The 18674-nt window shown below is 38.1% G+C and overlaps 2 protein-coding genes and 1 long non-coding RNA gene across 4 annotated transcripts in view; 1 reads left to right on the forward strand and 2 right to left on the reverse strand.

Annotated features, from left to right (window-relative positions):
• Positions 1–14249, forward strand: part of snu (snustorr) — a 61913-nt gene extending 47664 nt beyond the window's left edge. For both annotated transcript variants that reach the window (XM_043416929.1, XM_043416930.1), the window contains 12 exons: positions 904–1218; positions 3005–3112; positions 5364–5457; positions 6538–6705; positions 6792–6926; positions 7048–7199; positions 7304–7511; positions 8959–9136; positions 9263–9449; positions 9659–9924; positions 10611–10697; positions 11805–14249. In XM_043416929.1, coding sequence (XP_043272864.1) covers positions 904–1218; positions 3005–3112; positions 5364–5457; positions 6538–6705; positions 6792–6926; positions 7048–7199; positions 7304–7511; positions 8959–9136; positions 9263–9449; positions 9659–9924; positions 10611–10697; positions 11805–12019 — 2113 coding nt within the window. In that variant the 3' untranslated portion in view covers positions 12020–14249. The remainder of the gene's footprint in view (positions 1–903; positions 1219–3004; positions 3113–5363; positions 5458–6537; positions 6706–6791; positions 6927–7047; positions 7200–7303; positions 7512–8958; positions 9137–9262; positions 9450–9658; positions 9925–10610; positions 10698–11804) is intronic.
• Positions 5446–8966, reverse strand: LOC122409401 (uncharacterized). Its single transcript, XR_006260675.1, has 3 exons — positions 8563–8966; positions 5694–7638; positions 5446–5604 (listed from the first exon to the last, which is right to left on the reverse strand). It is a non-coding gene; the product is annotated as an uncharacterized lncRNA (long non-coding RNA).
• On the reverse strand, positions 14200–18291 carry pinta (prolonged depolarization afterpotential (PDA) is not apparent). Its single transcript, XM_043416933.1, has 5 exons — positions 17797–18291; positions 17423–17582; positions 16763–16868; positions 16082–16451; positions 14200–14541 (listed from the first exon to the last, which is right to left on the reverse strand). The coding sequence occupies exons 1-5, from the start codon at positions 17948–17950 to the stop codon at positions 14459–14461; spliced, it is 873 nt and encodes a 290-aa protein (XP_043272868.1). The 5' UTR covers positions 17951–18291; the 3' UTR covers positions 14200–14458.
• Between the last annotated feature and the right edge of the window lie 383 nt (positions 18292–18674).

Raw genomic sequence — 18674 nt, forward strand, 5'->3', positions numbered from 1 at the left:
ACTCGATCCTCGGTGTGCTATCGACCTCGATGGCTTCCGCGTTATTATATTATTTTCTCGCACAAGGGATACTGAACTCGTCTTTTCTCGAATCACTATTATCTCAATTACGATCGAGGCTCCATCCTCCACATTTGACGGATTTCGTGCTCCGTTGTGTATAGCAGCGCAAAGAGAAGGGTGCCGGGCGGCGAGCGCGGACGAACGTCGATGCTGATCGATCGCATTTCCTAAACGGAGCAAATTCGATTTTGAAAAAATCAGATCAACGAACAACCGGGTCGCAACGATCCTCGCAGCGACGTTTCTTCCCCACGGTTTTCATGCTCCCTTTGTTTCAGTTTTCTTTCACCGTCTTTCACTTTTCGCTACCCATTTCCTGGAGACGTTTTTATCGGTGTGAATATAAATAATGCTCAGGCAGCTCGATGCTTTATGCGCGTTCGTTCATAGATTTACATGTATTGTTAGGAAATAATGACGCAAAAACGATCTCGACACCGCTCGATGTGTCGAACTGGTTACGTAAAATTGCGAAATTTTCATTTTTCTACTCCAGAGACTTTCTTGGACCTCGCTCATGGTACAGACGCATGTAATATAAATGTATATGCCCAGGCGCCGAGGACGTGTGTGGAATTGCGCATGTTCGCTGCTCGCGTTCGCCGACAGGATTTGAGAATCACGCGAACCTGTATTTTACACATTTCGCGATAAATTTTCGAAGAAATTCGCGTTAGCACAATGCAATCGAAGGGGTTAATGAGCCAGCGAAATATGCGAGTGGGAAATTCTCAGTCGCGTTATTCCACTCGCTGTCGCTCCGAATCTTCGCATCAAGTTGGCACCCGGTTTCGCATGAAACCTTTTGACGAATAAATTTTTGCCATTGCTCGATCCCAGATACGGTCTCCTGGGCGCGAGCGGCTGCGGCAAAACGACTCTTTTATCCTGCATCGTCGGACGCCGGCGATTGAACTCCGGTGAAATATGGGTCCTCGGGGGCAAACCTGGAACCAAGGGATCCGGCGTGCCCGGCAAACGCGTCGGCTATATGCCCCAGGAAATCGCTCTATACGGGGAGTTCACCATTCGCGAAACGATGATGTACTTCGGATGGATCTTCGGCATGGGCACCGCAGAGATCGTCGAGAGGCTGCGGTTTCTGCTCCAGTTTTTGGATCTTCCTTCTCAGAATCGACTCGTCAAGAATCTCAGGCAAGTGAACCTCGAATGCATTCTTCTTGGAATCAATACGAATTCGGATTTGCACTGAGAAATAAAATTTGTGATCCACTCGAATTTATTGTTGGATCAACGAAGCGCAGCGAGCAAACGGAATTTGTTGGTTCAACGATATTTGTCGTAGTGAATCATCGGAGCGAATTAAGGCCTTAGGCCACTCTAGAGGCCGAAAAAAATAGGCTTTTTGGGAATTTTTTTTCAGAAATACTACAAATTAAATCGAGATAACAGAAACGTGATTTTATTATTCATATCAGTGACTGCTTACAATAATTTTTTTGAAACGATTTAGTGCAAAATGGCGGCTGTGCAGCGTTTTTGCGATGACTCAACTTTTCAAGTTGGCCGGACTCATAACTCAGGCAATTTTCAACCGATTAACTTGAAATTTTCAAAATACATTGTCTATGGAAGTACGTAGGATTTTTTTTTTTATATTGCGTAGTTCATTCGTTATTAACAATTATCTGACAATTCTTCAGTTCTCAAGTTTCTCAAGATCTTCACTTTCCACTGAAGAATTGTCAGATAATTGTTAATAACGAATGAACTACGCAATATAAAAAAAAAAATCCTACGTACTTCCATAGACAATGTATTTTTCAAGATATTTTCAAAATTTCAAGTTAATCGGTTGAAAATTGCCTGAGTTATGAGTCCGGCCAACTTGAAAAGTTGAGCCATCGCAAAAACGCTGCACAGCCGCCATTTTGCACTAAATCGTTTCAAAAAAATTATTGTAAGCAGTCACTGATATGAATAATAAAATCACGTTTCTGTTATCTCGATTTAATTTGTAGTATTTCTGAAAAAAAATTCCCAAAAAGCCTATTTTTTTCGGCCTCTAGAGTGGCCTAAGGCCTTAAGGTAACTCCTGTACTGCATGCAAGTCAAATGAGTGCTAAATTTTCAAAACGCTTTTAGACCAAGATCAACGATTTAACTTATTGTTAGTACAGATATGTATTCAAGCATATTTTATTAACGTGAAAAAATATTAAAAATGATAGTTTTGCAAAACTATCAACTGATAGATGCAAATTTCCATGATGACACATTTTCGCAGCTATTTTTCAAAGAATCACCTGTATTTTTTAACCGATTTTATTGCACCAAGTCTCATTTTGTTCCCCAACCGATTCTCAACGAATTCTCCACGTAGATTTTCCTTTAAACTCGTTCCTTCAGAAATTATGAATGAAGGAGTTTTTTCACTCAATGAACAATTAGCTGCAACAGCGAAACGATCGAGTTAAAAAAAACAACTACATTGTCGATTCATAGAGGACCAGTTGACGAACAAAATGAGACTTGTTGCAATAAAATCGATGAAAAAACGCAGATCATTCTTTGAAAAATACAAGTGAAAATGTGTCAGCGTGGAAATTTGCATTTGTCAGTTGATGTTTTTGCAAAACTAGCGTTTTTAATATTTTTACATCTTAATAAGATATGCTGTAATAGAAAATCCACTAACAATACGTTTAATCGGTACGTTAAACTTGGTCTAAAAGCGTTTTGAAAATTTAGCACTCACTTGACTAGCATGCAGTACAGGAGTTACCTTAATGGAGCGTTTAAATTAATTGAATTTTTGCATGTTTATTTTCTCAAGAAAAAGAACGAAAATCGAAAAAAATGTTCGACAAAAATAATCGGCGAGTCTCTAGTCCAGAGTTTTTCTTAACTATTGCGGAGTAGAAGCAAAAATGTCGTTTGTTGGTGGCTAAAACGTTATTGATTTTGCCATTCGTTGCAGTGGTGGACAGCAAAGACGCGTGTCCTTCGCAGTCGCTCTGATGCACGATCCAGAACTTTTGATCCTTGACGAGCCCACGGTCGGTGTCGATCCTCTTCTGAGGCAAAGGTCAGTTGCATAATTCTTCTCCGCGTTTTTTTCCTGTTTTTTTTTTCTCTTTCGATTATATGAATATACGTAGATCGAGGTACTTCGTGACAGGATCAAAGTCTCTTGCAGAGGGTATTAAGAATTCAGAGTTGCGTGCGAGGCGCGATCGCACTGATACGGAGAAAAAATCGTTGCTACGAGAGCAGAATCGCAGCGTCTTCGTAGCAGCAATCTTTGCAACGAAAACTATTTTCATTTTGTCAATTTCGTACATTAAGTTTTCTCAAATTTCGGTACCACGTCCATCCTTGCGAAAACCCAAACGTTGCCAAGAATCAGCAGCCGCGAAACGAGGCGTTTTTCAACTCCGAGAGACATTCCACGGTTCAGAGGTCAAGGAGCTCAGAGTCTTGTCATTGATCAGAAGAAACATGGGATAAACACGCATGCACAAAAAATCTCACCTCGTCGAGAACGCGCAACAATACGCGATAAATAAAACATGAGCTCGTAGCTCAGAGACGAGATCGTTTCGCAGCAAATATCACGTGTATATCGATGGCAAAAAACAATTCAATTCATGGCAATCATTCTGCAGAATTTTGCAACGGATGCCTCAAGGACTCAAATCTTTTAACGCGTTACGATGCAAATATTTAACGAAAATATTTTCCGTTCAACTGTGAGAGCAGGAAAACAAGTCGATTATCTTCGTAGAAATTATACTCAGTGCCCCGAAATAAAAATCGAATATTAGTCTTCGAAGTTTAGACTTTTATTCGATTTATCCTTTTTCAAAAATCAGCTCTGGATTCGTCAGAAATAAGTTCGCGTGACAGTACTTCGTTTATCGATTTTTCAATTGAATAATTTTTTGCCAGAAAATTGGAATCCCCGAGCATCGCTCATTTTCCTCGTTTTCGAATTATCTTGATTTCGGTAATACATTTTCTCCGTTGATCAATACTTTTTGATTGAGGAATTTTCCTATTCAATCGTAAGCAAAATATTTAAACGTTTTTTTTTCATATTTACGCGAAAATATCGAAGTTTCGTAAAGCTACAAACATAGTTTTGAATCTTTGATCTCGTGAAACATTCGGCGCAATTGACTCAGGTCGCCGTTTTTTAATTGAGAACAGCCAAACTTTTTTTAGCTTACGATTTTGACCTGAAATTTTTATATGATGTAAATGAATATTTTACGTGACAATTAGCAAAGTTTGGGCTAGATTGACCATCTAGATGTTTTATAATTAAATTGCAAAGTCGAGCATTTTGAGGCACAGAATACACGTCGTTTAAGGAAAAAGATCGATCGGAAGTGCCATGAACCCGCTTTTTCTCGCCCATTATCCAAGATTACTCATTAAAAACCTATTTTAGGATAAATCGGTCATTAAGAATTTGGCGAAAAATAGAAAAATCCTACCTCACCAGGTTTTTAACAAAATAATCTGACAAAAAAGTTTTGATTTCCGGTTGAAAATTGTGAGAACGACGAAGTAGTATTCTAAAATGTGGCAACGTCTTCAAACACCAATACAGGACATTACAATCGCAACGTTATCAACCGTGCTTTATTTACAATTCTTATATAGAGAAAACTATAGAATCGGTGACGATATATAATCTAATGTGGAGAATACTCCAGAGTCGTTGGCGATATAATTTATTCAGTTTTCACGAATTACTGTGCTATGAAATACTTATGTACCAGTAACTATGCTTCTTTAAATCGATAACACGAATATTCGTAAAGTAGTAAGTAAGAGAGTAAAATAATTTTGGGCTCTTTTGTTACTCCGAAATCATGATCGATCATCCTTAAGGAGTTTCGGTACAGCAGGCGATACAATGTTGCCATGCTAAACCATGCTAAAAACATAAAAAATATCAAAAAGTTCAGAATTTCATAAAATTTGGTGAACATATTCCTTGGTGCCAAATTTGACAATACATTTTTTTTAAGATTTTTCTTCAACACAGTTATCGAGTAATTGATTACTAAAGTTCACGTGTACAAGCTTTTCCATATATCTAGGTATACATTCCGGGCATAAGAAATCTGCTTTAATGCGTAATTACTCGATAACTAGGTAGAAGAAGAAAAAATTTGTGTTTTCGCACTTGATGTTGAAGAACTTTATCACGAAATTTGATCAATTTCTTAATATTTAGACTTCTGCACCGAAACTCCTTAATCGTTCATTCGTCCACTGCGATCTCTCGGAGACTAATTGCAAATGATTATTTCGCATTGTTACAGTATCTGGAATCATTTGGTTCAAATAACGAAGGATGGAAACAAAACCGTGATTATAACAACGCATTACATCGAAGAGGCTCGTCAAGCGCACACCGTGAGTTCCGAGACATTCTTGATTTTTCTTGGCGACTGTTTACACTCCACAGCCGACTGTACTGAGATCCTTGGAAAGTAAAATGAGACTCGCGCTCAATTCGCTTTTTTACGTACGACGAATCGAGTCTCTGGAAGGGTCGAGGTCCTGACCGATCATTTGTATTCCAATCATCGATGTTAACAATTGCTACTTCTTGATAACTCCAGCTCGCATATATAATCGCTCCAACTTACTTTATGAGATGCGCATCGAATACAATCGACAATTAAAGCAACTCTTCGCGACAATCGAGCTCCTTTTATTCCCCCGCACAAATGCACCCGCCGACGTGCACTTGGATGGATTCTTTCGCTTTATTTATTTTCATCGTGCGGAACGTTGAGACACTGGAAAAAAAAAATGTCGCATATCAACCACTTTTCCTTACTTCAGACATTGTCGTCCTTCCTTATCTTCTTTTTGTCACAGTCGAGCGAGAGTTCGGTTTATTCACAAGAAGTCGAATGAATATTTAAACAATTTGCATGCCACTTTGTAGCTGAACTTTGAAGTGCATGCAGCATGCTCGCTTCCGAAATGCCATCACATGCCAAATTATCTCGGCTCAATTTACATTGAATTAAAAAAAGAAATCCATTTTCCAGTAAAAATGTTTCAGTGTCGAAAAAATGATCATTCCATTGGAACACTTTCCAAGCTCGTTACTCTCAGTACAATCGGTTTATTCGAAGATAACTTTTTTAGTAGATCGTAAAATCTCCGACTAGTTGAACCGTACAAACTTCAATATTGAAGAAGAGCTGAGTTTCACAATTATTGAAGTCGAAAAAAAGTGCAATTCACTTGTCAAACGGTGTTTTGCGCTCCGGATATCTGGACTGAGAAAAAAAATTGTTGATCCAATGGCAAATGATGTTATTGGAAGAATCTTCTTCATTTAACTGCAATATTTTCGGAGACAATGAATTTTTTTCTCAGTGTGATTCGATTAGCTTTCATTTCGACAGTTTTTCATTAAAACTGATCCTCATTTCGGTGTTTCCTTTCCGTAATGATGGTTTCATTTGATTTTCAAAGATCGGCTTGATGAGAAGCGGCAGATTATTGGCCGAGGAATCGCCACGGGCTCTTCTGACGATGTACAATTGTCCATCGTTGGAAGACGTTTTTCTGAAACTTTCGAGAAAACAGGGCCAGTACAATCAGCCGACCACGGAATTGAACATCTCCAACAACATAAGTTTGGTGAGATATTTTACAAAAATAAAGGACCGACCGGTCATCGCGAGGACGTCGAAAAATTTGAATACTTTTTTACTCCGTTTGTTCAGGCTTCCTTGAATTGGGGCAAGAAGGACGAACCTGTTTACGTTACCGAGGAATCTGGCGTGGTCGGACTCAATTTCCATCAGAGCAAAGAAGTCCTCATCCATGATACGACCAATGGAGTTGGCAGCCATTACGACGTGAGAAGAATTCTTCATTTTTCGAACAAACGACTCCCAATTTAGCTTCGTTGCTTCGTAGCACAAATGTGTTACCGTCATTTGGAATAATGATGAAAAAATAACGATTGAATATTTTCAGTTGAATGGTAAACCACTGCCTGGCACGAAAGGTGACACGACCGTGGAATGCGACGATTGTAACTTCGCCGATTGCATCTACAATCTGACGAGTGTTGGGAAGATCAAAGCACTGTTGCAGAAAAACTTTCTTCGTATGTGGAGAAACGTCGGGTACATGAAAGAAGAATTTAAAGACTGAAGATAATTGCTTTGTTCGATTGAACCGTGAGATAAAGTAACGATGTTTGAAATTAAACTGTAATCATTTTTTTCAGCGTCATGCTTTTCATCTTCGCGCTACCGGTGATGCAGGTGATTCTATTCTGTTTGGCAATTGGAAGAGATCCGACGGGCCTCAAATTGGCAATTGTCAACCACGAAATGAACTGGGAAAACAAATCTTGTCCTATCGCCGAAGGTTGTCACTTGACGCACCTCAGTTGTCGTTATTTAAAATTTCTCGATAACGAAACAATGATAAAGGTCAATTTTCCACTTTTTTCGACCTCTCACGAGCCGCACGCTTCTTTCCACCGCTTATTTTCAGACCCTCGTTTCTCAATCTAATGTAACTTCTCCACCGAATGGAAATTTCCGAGACCTCTGCAGCCTAGAAAAATATCAATAACGATTAATTTGCGAAACCGTCAACAAATTGATTCAAATTCCCACAATAATATCCTTCAAAGGATATCAATTTTTTCAACCGATTTAAATGCACAATGAAAAGTCTTATTTCAGTTCTCAATCGAACCTCGACGAAACAGTAGCACGGATTTTCTCCAAGTCCATCATTTCCGAAATCGTTCGGTGATTTGTTCATGACAAACATTTTTGGCAAAAGAAATGTACGTGCGCGTCGTATAAGTCAGTTGACAGTCTCCATATTAAAGGAATTACCTCGGTCATTTATGTATAGCAGAATATCAGTAAAAAAAGCGTTATCTCAATTTTTTTCAATCGTAAATAATATTTAACTTGCGTTCATTGCAGAACGTATTTAATTCCGAGTCTTTCACACGATTCGATAGTGCATTGCGAAAAGGCAACGTTTGACAACGTTCCGCGCGATTAAATTCACATAAACAATCTTAACCCTAATCACTCACACTTCTTTAGGAACATTTTTCAGCAAGCGGGGAAATAGCACGGGCACCATACGACACTGTGTGTTGCACAATATTCTACAGTATCGCTTGCTGGAAAACGTCAGAACTACACAAAACAAATGGGGTCGTTTAGACCCCAAGCGAGTGATTAGGGTTAATCTTAATCTTTGACATTTAATTTAGAAATATACGAAATTTCGAGTTGAAGATGGTTGAAGAGGCCAGTAAGTCATTGTGGCCATAAGCGACACGTTAATTTCTGTACTTTTCGACTGTTTCAACCAAACAGTCGATAAAGGGTCTTGAAATTTCACAGGCGTAGAAAAGAAATCTTGGATTGTAAGACAAAAAAATTAGTGTGCTATCTAAAAACGTGAAACAGTCAAGTGTGGAAGAAACTCGTGAATAACATCTTGAAGACTTACGTGGTCCAGTCATCGACAAACCCCAATGAAAAAGTCCCACCATGTTGATGGTTTTGCAAATCGGTAGCTTTCCTTATTCTTCTGCGTTACAAAGAGATGCTGTGATAGATGTTGGCCTCAAAGCACAGTGAAAATTTAGCACTCTTCTGACCAGCATGCAGTTCACATTTAACATCAATTATTTCGCTAAAATTTATTGCCGACGATTTATGACCCTCTTTTCCGAATGGATTGGCTTTGATTAAGGAACGAATGTGGTTCAGTGTTTTACACAAGAGTCATAAAAACGCGTTATTGTCCTTGCAAATTCGTACATGCGTGCAAGCAAAGGGTGAAAATTAAGGTTCCCCTTGAGTATTAACCGAACGATTGATTGACGAGAATTTATTTTCTCAGGAGTATTACGAGGATCCGGAATCTGCGATGGAAGCTGTTCGCCGAGGTCAGGCCTGGGGCACTTTATACTTCACCGAAAATTTCACGGACGCCTTGCTGGCTCGTATGATGTTGGGTAACGGTGCTGATGAGGAAACTCTCGACCAGAGTGAAATAAGAGTTTGGCTCGACATGTCGAGTGAGTCAAAAAAATTTTCGAATGTTCACAATTTTTCGATGAGATCTCCACGACAATTATTTCCGACGAATATCCTCTTTGATCCCAATATTTCTCACTCTTAACGACAACGTTTTTCGTTTCCAGATCAGCAGATCGGTTTGATGCTCGCCCGAAATCTCCAGTACTCTTATCGAGACTTTGCTCAAAATTTGCTATCAGACTGCAACGAAAATACGAAGCTCGCCGACGTTCCGATTCAGTTCAAAGAGCCGATTTACGGGTCGAACGAGCCGAGCTTCACGGACTTTGTCGCACCGGGAGTCATTCTCACGTGAGGCTATTGATAATGCATTAATAACGAGATGAAAATGTTTACTGACGCTTTCGAGTGTATCTTTTCGTATTCGTATTCGATAAAAGTTAAAAAATTATTCGATCACGTCAAAAAGTACGATTAAAAATCGTTGTTCTCCGCACTCGACGTTCCATTGCTTCTCGTCACAAAACATCAACGTTTTTTCCGATTTTGCTGTTTTTCAGAATCGTCTTTTTCCTGGCAGTAGCTCTGACCTCATCGGCATTGATTATCGAAAGAATGGAGGGACTTTTGGACCGGAGCTGGGTCGCCGGTGTCTCGCCCGGTGAAATTTTGTTCTCCCACGTCGTTACGCAATTCGTCGTCATGTGTGGACAAACGACTCTCGTTCTCGTCTTCATGATTCTCGTCTTCGGAGTCGAGTGCAAGGGTGACATTGGCTGGGTCATTATTCTCACGATCCTCCAGGGCCTTTGTGGCATGTGTTTCGGTGAGAAATTTCGTTGTTTACGGTCGGTTGTCTTCCTAGTTTTATGCGGCAGGACAAAAGATTTCGTTCAATTGAGAGTTTGCCGGAGGAGCTGGAAAAAAAGTTCATTATTTTTGGCATACTTTTGTTTTTTATCTCAAAGTAAATAGCGAGGTATAAAAATAAGCCTTGAAAAATGGTGTAATCGTACGAACTGGTTGGTTATTGAAATATCAACGATAAAAAAAATTACGACTCGGGATGAAAAAGCTTTGACATTCAACCGATATCTAATTGAAAATGGACTGTTTTTATTTCCCTTCGACTCTTTCGATCGACCTCACCGTGCTCAAGTTGCTCGAATATTAAATCTGCGGCTGTTACGATTCTAATTAAAATTACAAATTCATACGAACGCGAATTACCGGGACTGAAAGAGCAACAAAAAAGAAAATTCATTCTAGGACTCGCAGCGCTGCAGAGTCTTACGCAATTATCGTCTCGCGGTCACTTATCATAGAAGCGTCTTTTAATTACACGATCTGGTACGCGGACTGCTCAAATGAATTTTCATCGCGTCTAACGAGACGGAAATGCCCGATGAAGGAATGACACATGAAAAAAAAAAAACGATTATTGAACCGATTCGATCGAACCATCGAAAAAAAACTTATCTGTCAATCCTTTTTAATTTGTCTTTCTTACAGGTTTTGTCATTTCGGCTATTTGTGAACTCGAGAGAAACGCCATACAGTTGGCTCTTGGCAGTTTCTATCCAACGCTTCTACTGAGCGGTAAATATCCAATAATTTCCACACCAAATATCGCACATTCGATCCCCATAATAAATAGTAAATATTATAATTGGCGGACTTTCACTTTTCCTTCGTTACGAACAATTCAACTGCTTTTATTCATTGCTAAGCACACTTTAACATTTTTTAAGCTTTTTATCGACGTCGTCAATATGCATTTTTTGTGAGGAAAAAAAACACTTCATACCTTCTTCATAGTTTTCCACTCTGATAACTGCTACTCAATCACGTGCGACCACGTTGCACGCTTGGTTAAGCGATCCATTATTAGCGACAGTGCGTGTGATTGTCGACTTATGCGAAGAGCGACAGGCGCTAATGAATTTGTTGAATCGTCGCTCAGAGATTCACGAAAGATCGCGTTCCCAGTTATCCCCGATGCCCGAGATCTGTAAAGTTTCTCACAATGTTCGTTCTTGACCAAACCTCCAAATTATCTTTATAAGAATTTTGTTTCAACTCAATTTCTCGACTGATTGCTGTTGTCAAGAAGCAAAAGTGAACGTTGAATGATTTCAAAATGAGTCCAACTTCCAAACTAATTTCCAAACGTGATCACGATCGCATCACATCCCAATTCGTTTCCAAATCATGCTTGATTCATCGTTTTATTGTAATTTTCTGTTTTTTTTTTTTTTTTACTGAAATTCCGATCGATTTTCACCAATTTTGCATCTCTTTTCAAGAACATTTTCCTAGTAGAATAGCTGCACGTATATTGATTGATTTAATTTCTGTATCATAGTCGGATTCGAAACTCAAAATTCTTTGCTCTCTCGAAGAGTTCGTGTGTAAAAAATTGAAGTAAACGAAAATCAGCTCGAAGTGAGGAACGTTTTTTTCTCACAATATTTTTTATTGTGACGAAATAATGGAATTTCTGCCTCATAACGAAAAGTGCGCCTTTCCCCCCACCGAAACGGATTGAAAAATCTGTCACTTTACATATCCACTCGGAATGAACAGTCAAACACCAGTGGATTGACAATAATTGATGCTAAGAAGACTTTCACATTTAGCCCCTTTCGCCGCACTAAATTCCAGCAAGTAACTAACTGACGAATACGAAATTGGATGGCGTTGCAGGTGTAATATGGCCGGTGGAAGGAATGCCAACTGTGTTACGATACGTGTCCCAAGGGCTTCCCCTAACGATGGCGACAACGTCACTGCGTTCGATGTTGACGCGAGGCTGGACGATCACGGAGCCGGACGTGTACAACGGTTTCATTTCGACGATCGTTTGGATCGTTGTTTTTCTCACGATAAGCATGCTCGTTCTCAAATTTAAGCGAGGATAAAAAAACACATGGGGGAGAGTGTACGTGTTGAGTCAGGCGATCGGTAGAACCGAACAAAGGAAGGAAAGAAAAAAGAGTGTCTTCGAGCGTGCTCTGTGTGTCTGTACGTATGTGCGTTCGTTTCTGCGTATGTGTGTTGTGTTGTGTGTACAGTATTTAGAATATATGAACAAAAGTAAGATGGCTGAAAGCAGCCGACCTGTGTGCGGAGCCTGCGAAACGAACGGTTAAAGAAAAACAGGGAAAAGGTGATGGAAAACGAATCCTGAAGTTTTAGTACACTTAAATAACATCAGTCGATCCAACGATAGAAGAAGGAACTGAAATCAATCAAGGTTTGATCAGACGCTACACGTTCTTACAGCGAAATCCAAGCCAATTTAGTGCAATCGCGGTTACGGTTTTTTTTATTCCACAACGAAGAGCTGGAAGAACAAGTCTCCAAAAGCTTCGAGCCCGAGGCTCGTAGATGACAAAAACAAAATATTTTTCGTACGTACCAGCAATTCGAATTTCCCAGCCACTCAGTTATAACAGTTTCGTTGCCGTTCTTTGTGCGGGGACGAGCAATTTATTCAAACAGGATATTTCTTCTATGATTGGTGTGGAAAGACTCTTGTTTATTCGTAAATATTTTTTTAAACATCCTCGACGAAAAAACGTCACGAGACGTTCGTTTTAATGTTTGTTCAACGTTTTTTTTCTTCTCCATTCTATGTTAATATCTTGCTGTTCTTTTTTGTTTTCTTTTGTATTTTCGAACATTTGTTCAAGCCCGTCCAATAGGAACATCGGTCCGTCCTAATGTCGTTATTAATATTTTCATTATAAAATTATAATTTTTTTTATCGAAAAAAAACGTTAGCTTACGATCTTCACGAGGAAGAAACGCTTTTCGAAATGTGCTCTTACTTTCCATGGCCCAGGTGTTTGCGACGAAGCTCGTGAGAAATTTTGTACCTTTGTAAAGTAGTGGTCGCTGACGCATCAGATTTTTTAGGATGAAAATGTGGAATAATCGTCGATTTTTTATAAAACGCATGGTTTTTTGTTCTTTTTCGCCACGGAGAATATCGAACGATGCGCATTTTCGTGTCGTAATCTTGACCAAGTCAACTCTTCTTTGAAGCATTTGTACCATATTGTTTTAATCGTATCTCCTTCGAGTGCTTCTATCATCGACGCCCACTTGATCCGAGCAACTCGTATCACGAAAGCTACTCGCATATTTCATAATGAAACCCAATTGAATGCAAATCGTACGGACGACCGCAATTGCTCTTTGTTTAAAGCAATCATGTTGATTGCTAATTAAATTATTACGATCGTTATTACCAATTGCGATTTCTCGACTGAGAATCAACGCCGATTGGCCAAAATTGAATTTACGTTTTATTCCAACATTCCAATGGACATTCGATTTATCTATTAATTGCACTTTTTATACAAGCTCTTATCTTATTGAAAGGTCGTACCAATCAAACATTTTCTACTTTTTGAACAAATAAAGAATTTACAAAATGCATTGTCGCGTCCTAACCTAAAAACCTAAACAGCAACGCGTAAACCCGAACAAACTTGAAATTAAAGAAAATCTATTTATATTAATTTATTCATTCGGTCGGAACGATTCAGCTGATTCGGCGATAATTCATTTCTATGACAAATCCTAGAGTAATTAAAAAATTATTACAAAATCTCAAACTACCGGTTCGATAAATTTATTTTATTTTTTTGTCTGTCAATACGACAACCATTTTCTTCCTTTTGACGTAATGCGACGGTTTTATATTTGAAAAATGAATAGAAGGTTGCTAGTTATGGGTTATTTTCCTAAAGAGTTCAACAGTTCAACAATTTTTGAAAAATCATACTCCCAAAAAATGAATGTTTATTCTTTTAATAATAAATCACGTGTAAGAAAAAAATGCTTCGAAACAAGAAACTGTCTGCTCTGTTAAGATGATTTGGTAGAATTTTTATAAATTATCGTTTTGATGTAGTGCGAAAAAAATGTTTAATTTATTCGACAGATAATAAACACTAAGAAAATCGACGGTGGAAAAAATGTTTTGTAATTATTTTTGCGTGTTTGTGTCCGTTGTCAATTGATATTTCTTTTAAATTAAGAAACTAGGTAATAGTTGGCTAGCTGTAGGACAACTGTACTTGCCCATGACTTAAGTGTACGTTTTATTTAACTTTTAATAATAACAAATATAAAAAAGAACGACGATGCGGCGTGGCATTGAATTAATTTTGGAGAATGAAATCCACCTTGAAATTTACTCGTGGAGGAGATTCGCGCATTCCTCATTGGGAGTCGATAATCGTGAAAATAATCTAGAGTCGCGGCAGCGACTCTGAGACAAGTACATTTATAAGATATGACGAGTTGCTGCCAGAGACTCTTTACCGGAGTTCATCATTCATCTCGCCTCAGGATCTCTCCAATATCATTTTGTACTTCTCGTCTTCTGCAAACCATTCTGTGTTTTCCGTTACTATCTTTTTCCAATATTCTACGAAATAAAAATAACAGAACAAATGTAGTTCCGGATAATCATATAACCGTAGGTCGGAATGAAAAATCATCATTTCGACGCTCCGTAAATGGTTGAAAAGATTCGTCGGCAGCAATATTTTATCTACTTTTATTCCCGGAATTTAAATAAAAATGTTTGATCGTGAAATCAAAGCGGTTTATTTTTCCAAGCACAAATTCAAGCTCACTTCCGGAAGTGAGAGGAAAAAAAATTGTTTCACAAGCGATTTTCATTTTTTTTCTTCAAATCAATTCTCTACAAACGACGACCACTTCAACTTCACAAGTCAGAAGAAATCGGCCATTCTCGAGTACAGATACGCTGCACGTTTTGCTCTGGCTTTTTAAGGATATGTTTTAAGGATACAGGCTTACAATGTTGCCATGCTAAACCATGATAAAAACATAAAAAATTTCAAAATGATAAAAATTTTATAAAATTTGGTGAACATATTCTTTAGTGCCAAACTTGACAATACTAATTTTTTAAGATTTTTCTTCTGTACAGTTATCGAGCAAATGATCACTAAAGTTCACGTGTATAAGCATAACGTTTCCATATATAAAATTTTGAAAAAAAATGTCTTTTCGCACTTGATGTTGAAGAACATTATCACCAAATTTGATAAATTTCTAATTATTTAGACTTTTGTACCATACATCGTTAAGGTAACTCCTGTACTGCATGTTAGTCAAATGAGTGCTAAATTTTCAAAACGCTTTTAGACCAAGTTCAACGTACCGATTAAACTTATTGTTAGTATATATGTATTCAAGAATATCTTATTAAAGTGAAAAAATATTAAAAGTGATAGTTTTACAAAACTATCGACTGAAAGATGCAAATTTCCATGATGACACATTTTCACAGCTATTTTTCAAAGAATCATCTGTATTTTTTAACCGATTTTATTGCACCAAGTCTCATTTTGTTCCTCAACCGATCCTCTACGAATTCACCACGTAAATTTTCCTTTAAACTCATTCCTTCAGAAATTATGAATGAAGGAGTTTTTTCACTTAATGAACAATTAGCTGCAACAGTGAAACGATCGAGTAAAAAAAAACAACTACATGGTGGATTCATCAGAGGACCAGCTGACGAACAAAATGAGACTTGTTGCAATAAGATCGATGAAAAAACGCAGATAATTTTTTGAAAAATACCAGTGAAAATGTGTCAGGGTGGAAATTTGCATTTATCAGTTGATGCTTTTGCAAAACTAGCGTTTTTAATATTTTTTTACATCTTAATAAGTAATGCTGTAATACAAATCCACTAACAATACATTTGATCGGTACGTTAAACTTGGTCTAAAAGCGTTTTGAGAATTTATCACTCATTTGACTAACATGCAGTACAAGAGTTACCTTAAATACTGGGCGGCAGTACGCTGCCGCGTCTCTGGACCAATATGACAGCAACAATTATTATCTGAGAAGTTTTTCAGTTTCGTCAACTCCGCATAACCAGTCTGAGAATCGATAATTATTCGCATATTTCCAGTTATTCATACCTGTCAAACTCCTTATCGACTCGCCCCGACCTCCGTATTCTTCCGGCAAAATGTGGCTTGGAATTTTATCGAAAAAACTGGTATTACTGCGCGTGTGAACGTGCAGCCTCGTGCGCATTTTTTTCGACATGAAACATCGAAAGACGTTGAGAACTACGTTAACGTACTTCGGCGCGTTGACGAAATTCATCGATTCTATTCTTAGCGGATAACAGGATTGCCAAGAGTGCACGAGGCGCTTCACAATACCCGGAGTCATTTGCAGACCATGGCCAAGGGTAACGCCGTCCATGTCGAATATTGCTGTTACCCCGTGTATCGATACAGTCTCGTTATCTCGTGTCGCTATGTCGAGAACCATTTTTCCTGCCTGCCGTACGAATTCGTACAATTAACAAAAAATTCGACCTTCGGATATCGCTAGTTTCGTATTTCCATGGCTATTTTTCCGAGTGCGATAAATTTACCAAAAACAGTGAATTTTCATTCCGTCACTCGTGTTTCGAACGATACGAAAAAAAGAATGTATTTCACGAAAAATTTATTCGAATATGTAACAAAAAACAAACTTAATAATACCAATTTGCCGAAGAAGAATTTGCAAATGACAAAAGTAAAAATGCTGCTAACGGCGACGTCTCTTAGCGGACGAAAGCAAAATAGAGAACCCGATAACATTACCTTCAACACGTCCGCTTGTTTGTGTTTGTTTGGATCGTGAACGCTCGTTCGCACGATTATTATCATTTTGCCCTCTTCGTCCAACTCTCGCAACGGCAAAAAGACGCTTGACCGTAAAATAATCATGCAAAATAAATATTTAAAAAATCGCTCAAATCATTTTTCTACAGAAATTCACGATTTCTATCGAATGCTATATTTTTTCCGTGAAAGGCAAAAAAATGTTCCTCGTTTTCTTAGCGTCCGCTTATTATTACCAAGGACTTCAAAACTCGAAGAAAAAAAGTTTACAATTCATTTGGAGCAAGACCTCGAAAAGAAAGAAAACAAAATATTGAATAAATTATTGAATCACTGAAAAAACGAACGTCGACGAAAATGGTGGGCAAAAATTCTATTCGGTGCTTCCGGGAACCAATCGAAAAACATTTGTTGCAGAGCGAATAAATTTCATTGCTTATATTCAAATCTTCGAGATGTACGTTTTCTAACTGATGATTAGAGTCAATATATTAACTGATTCTCGGATTTTTATATTCGTTTGAGAATAAAAGTTCTTCAAGCATGAATTATTCAATTATTGCACAATTCAATCTGCAAGATTGTATCGCACGAATAATGCAAGCGCACGAAAGAGAAAGAAGTTTTTTTTTCATTTACCCCATATCGAACAATTCCTGGAGCTCTGGCAGAAAAGGATTGCGATTGGCGTACCACTCTGGCAACATCGCTCTTTGTTTGTGAAAATTGTTCAACTTCTTCTTCGTCCTTCCAATGTCGAATTTGCATGCACGCAAAAATTTAAGTATGGAAAAGTCATCTGTCGAAATAAAAAATAAAAGCTGTTTTAACTTTAAAAATGAAATTTTGACACATGCCATAACTGTCAAATGAATAAAAACGAATCTTTAACACGTGAAACGTAAAAAAATAAAAACGCTCGATTCACCCGCAGTATACGGGAAAAATTTTATGTATTAATTGCAAAGGAACTGCAAAGGAACTGTGCTACACTTGACAGTTCACGTACTTACCGGTTCGTGCGTGCAGATTTTCATTTTCAACAATCCAGCGCCGTATCTCGTCAATAGAACGTTGCCGCACCTCATCATTTTCGTTCAAATGGGTAGCGACGTATTGTTTCTCACTTTCTGACAGTTGGCAAACGTACTGGGCTGTATTATCCATAATTGAAACGATATATTGCGATACCACGGAGTACTGATATATTTCTGTATATATGTAATATATTTAAATGTCAAGATTCAAGTCCAGCTGCTCGCGCAAAATGTAGTCCGTTATACACTTCCAATTCGTAGATAGTAAAAAAGCGCTCTTTGTAACTCGACGTCATAAATGCTACTGAGCTCTTGCGATATGAGAAATTGCACACACTGTAGAGAGTTTACAATTCCGTATTTCATTCATTCCGGTTTTTTTATCGACGCAGCATCATTGCTGTTATGTACATGTACAAGTTGTTTTTAAACGAGCGCATGAAAAACATGTATACGGTACACGAACACCGCGGTCAAAGTGCCTCTGCTGTGAGATCTATAAAACCCTCCTCACTTCCCCTACTGTGGAATTAATTTTATAGTGCTCAGTCGATAACTAACCACTTTGAAATTTCGAAATATTCACGAGAATGTACGATTAGCATTTCAAAAGGCAAAATTGATTCGCCAAATTGACAATAATCGATGGAGGTGTTATTAAATATTTTCGACAAGTTCATTATTTGAAATTAAACAAGTAGATTTTAAAACCATAGCAACCGGCTTTCTTGCCTGAATGATGGTTCAGTCGGTACGACACTTTTTTTTCACGTACTTTAAACAAATATAAAATTCTTACGGTTCCAACTGTTTGTTGCATTTCTATAAATGAAATGAGTAATCTAAAATCAACC

The sequence above is a fragment of the Venturia canescens genome, chromosome 4 (genome assembly GCF_019457755.1).
Source record: "Venturia canescens isolate UGA chromosome 4, ASM1945775v1, whole genome shotgun sequence".
In the NCBI taxonomy this organism is placed as follows: domain Eukaryota; kingdom Metazoa; phylum Arthropoda; class Insecta; order Hymenoptera; family Ichneumonidae; genus Venturia; species Venturia canescens.

Coding starts and splice junctions, on each gene's coding strand:
- pinta (XM_043416933.1), bottom strand. CDS start 17,950: ATGGATAATACAGCCCAGTACGTTTGCCAACTGTCAGAAAGTGAGAAA. Junction 16,452..16,762: donor AACAAGCGGACGTGTTGAAG/GTAATGTTATCG, acceptor TTCGTACGGCAG/GCAGGAAAAATGGTTCTCGA. Junction 14,542..16,081: donor GTCGATAAGGAGTTTGACAG/GTATGAATAACT, acceptor TTTATTTCGTAG/AATATTGGAAAAAGATAGTA.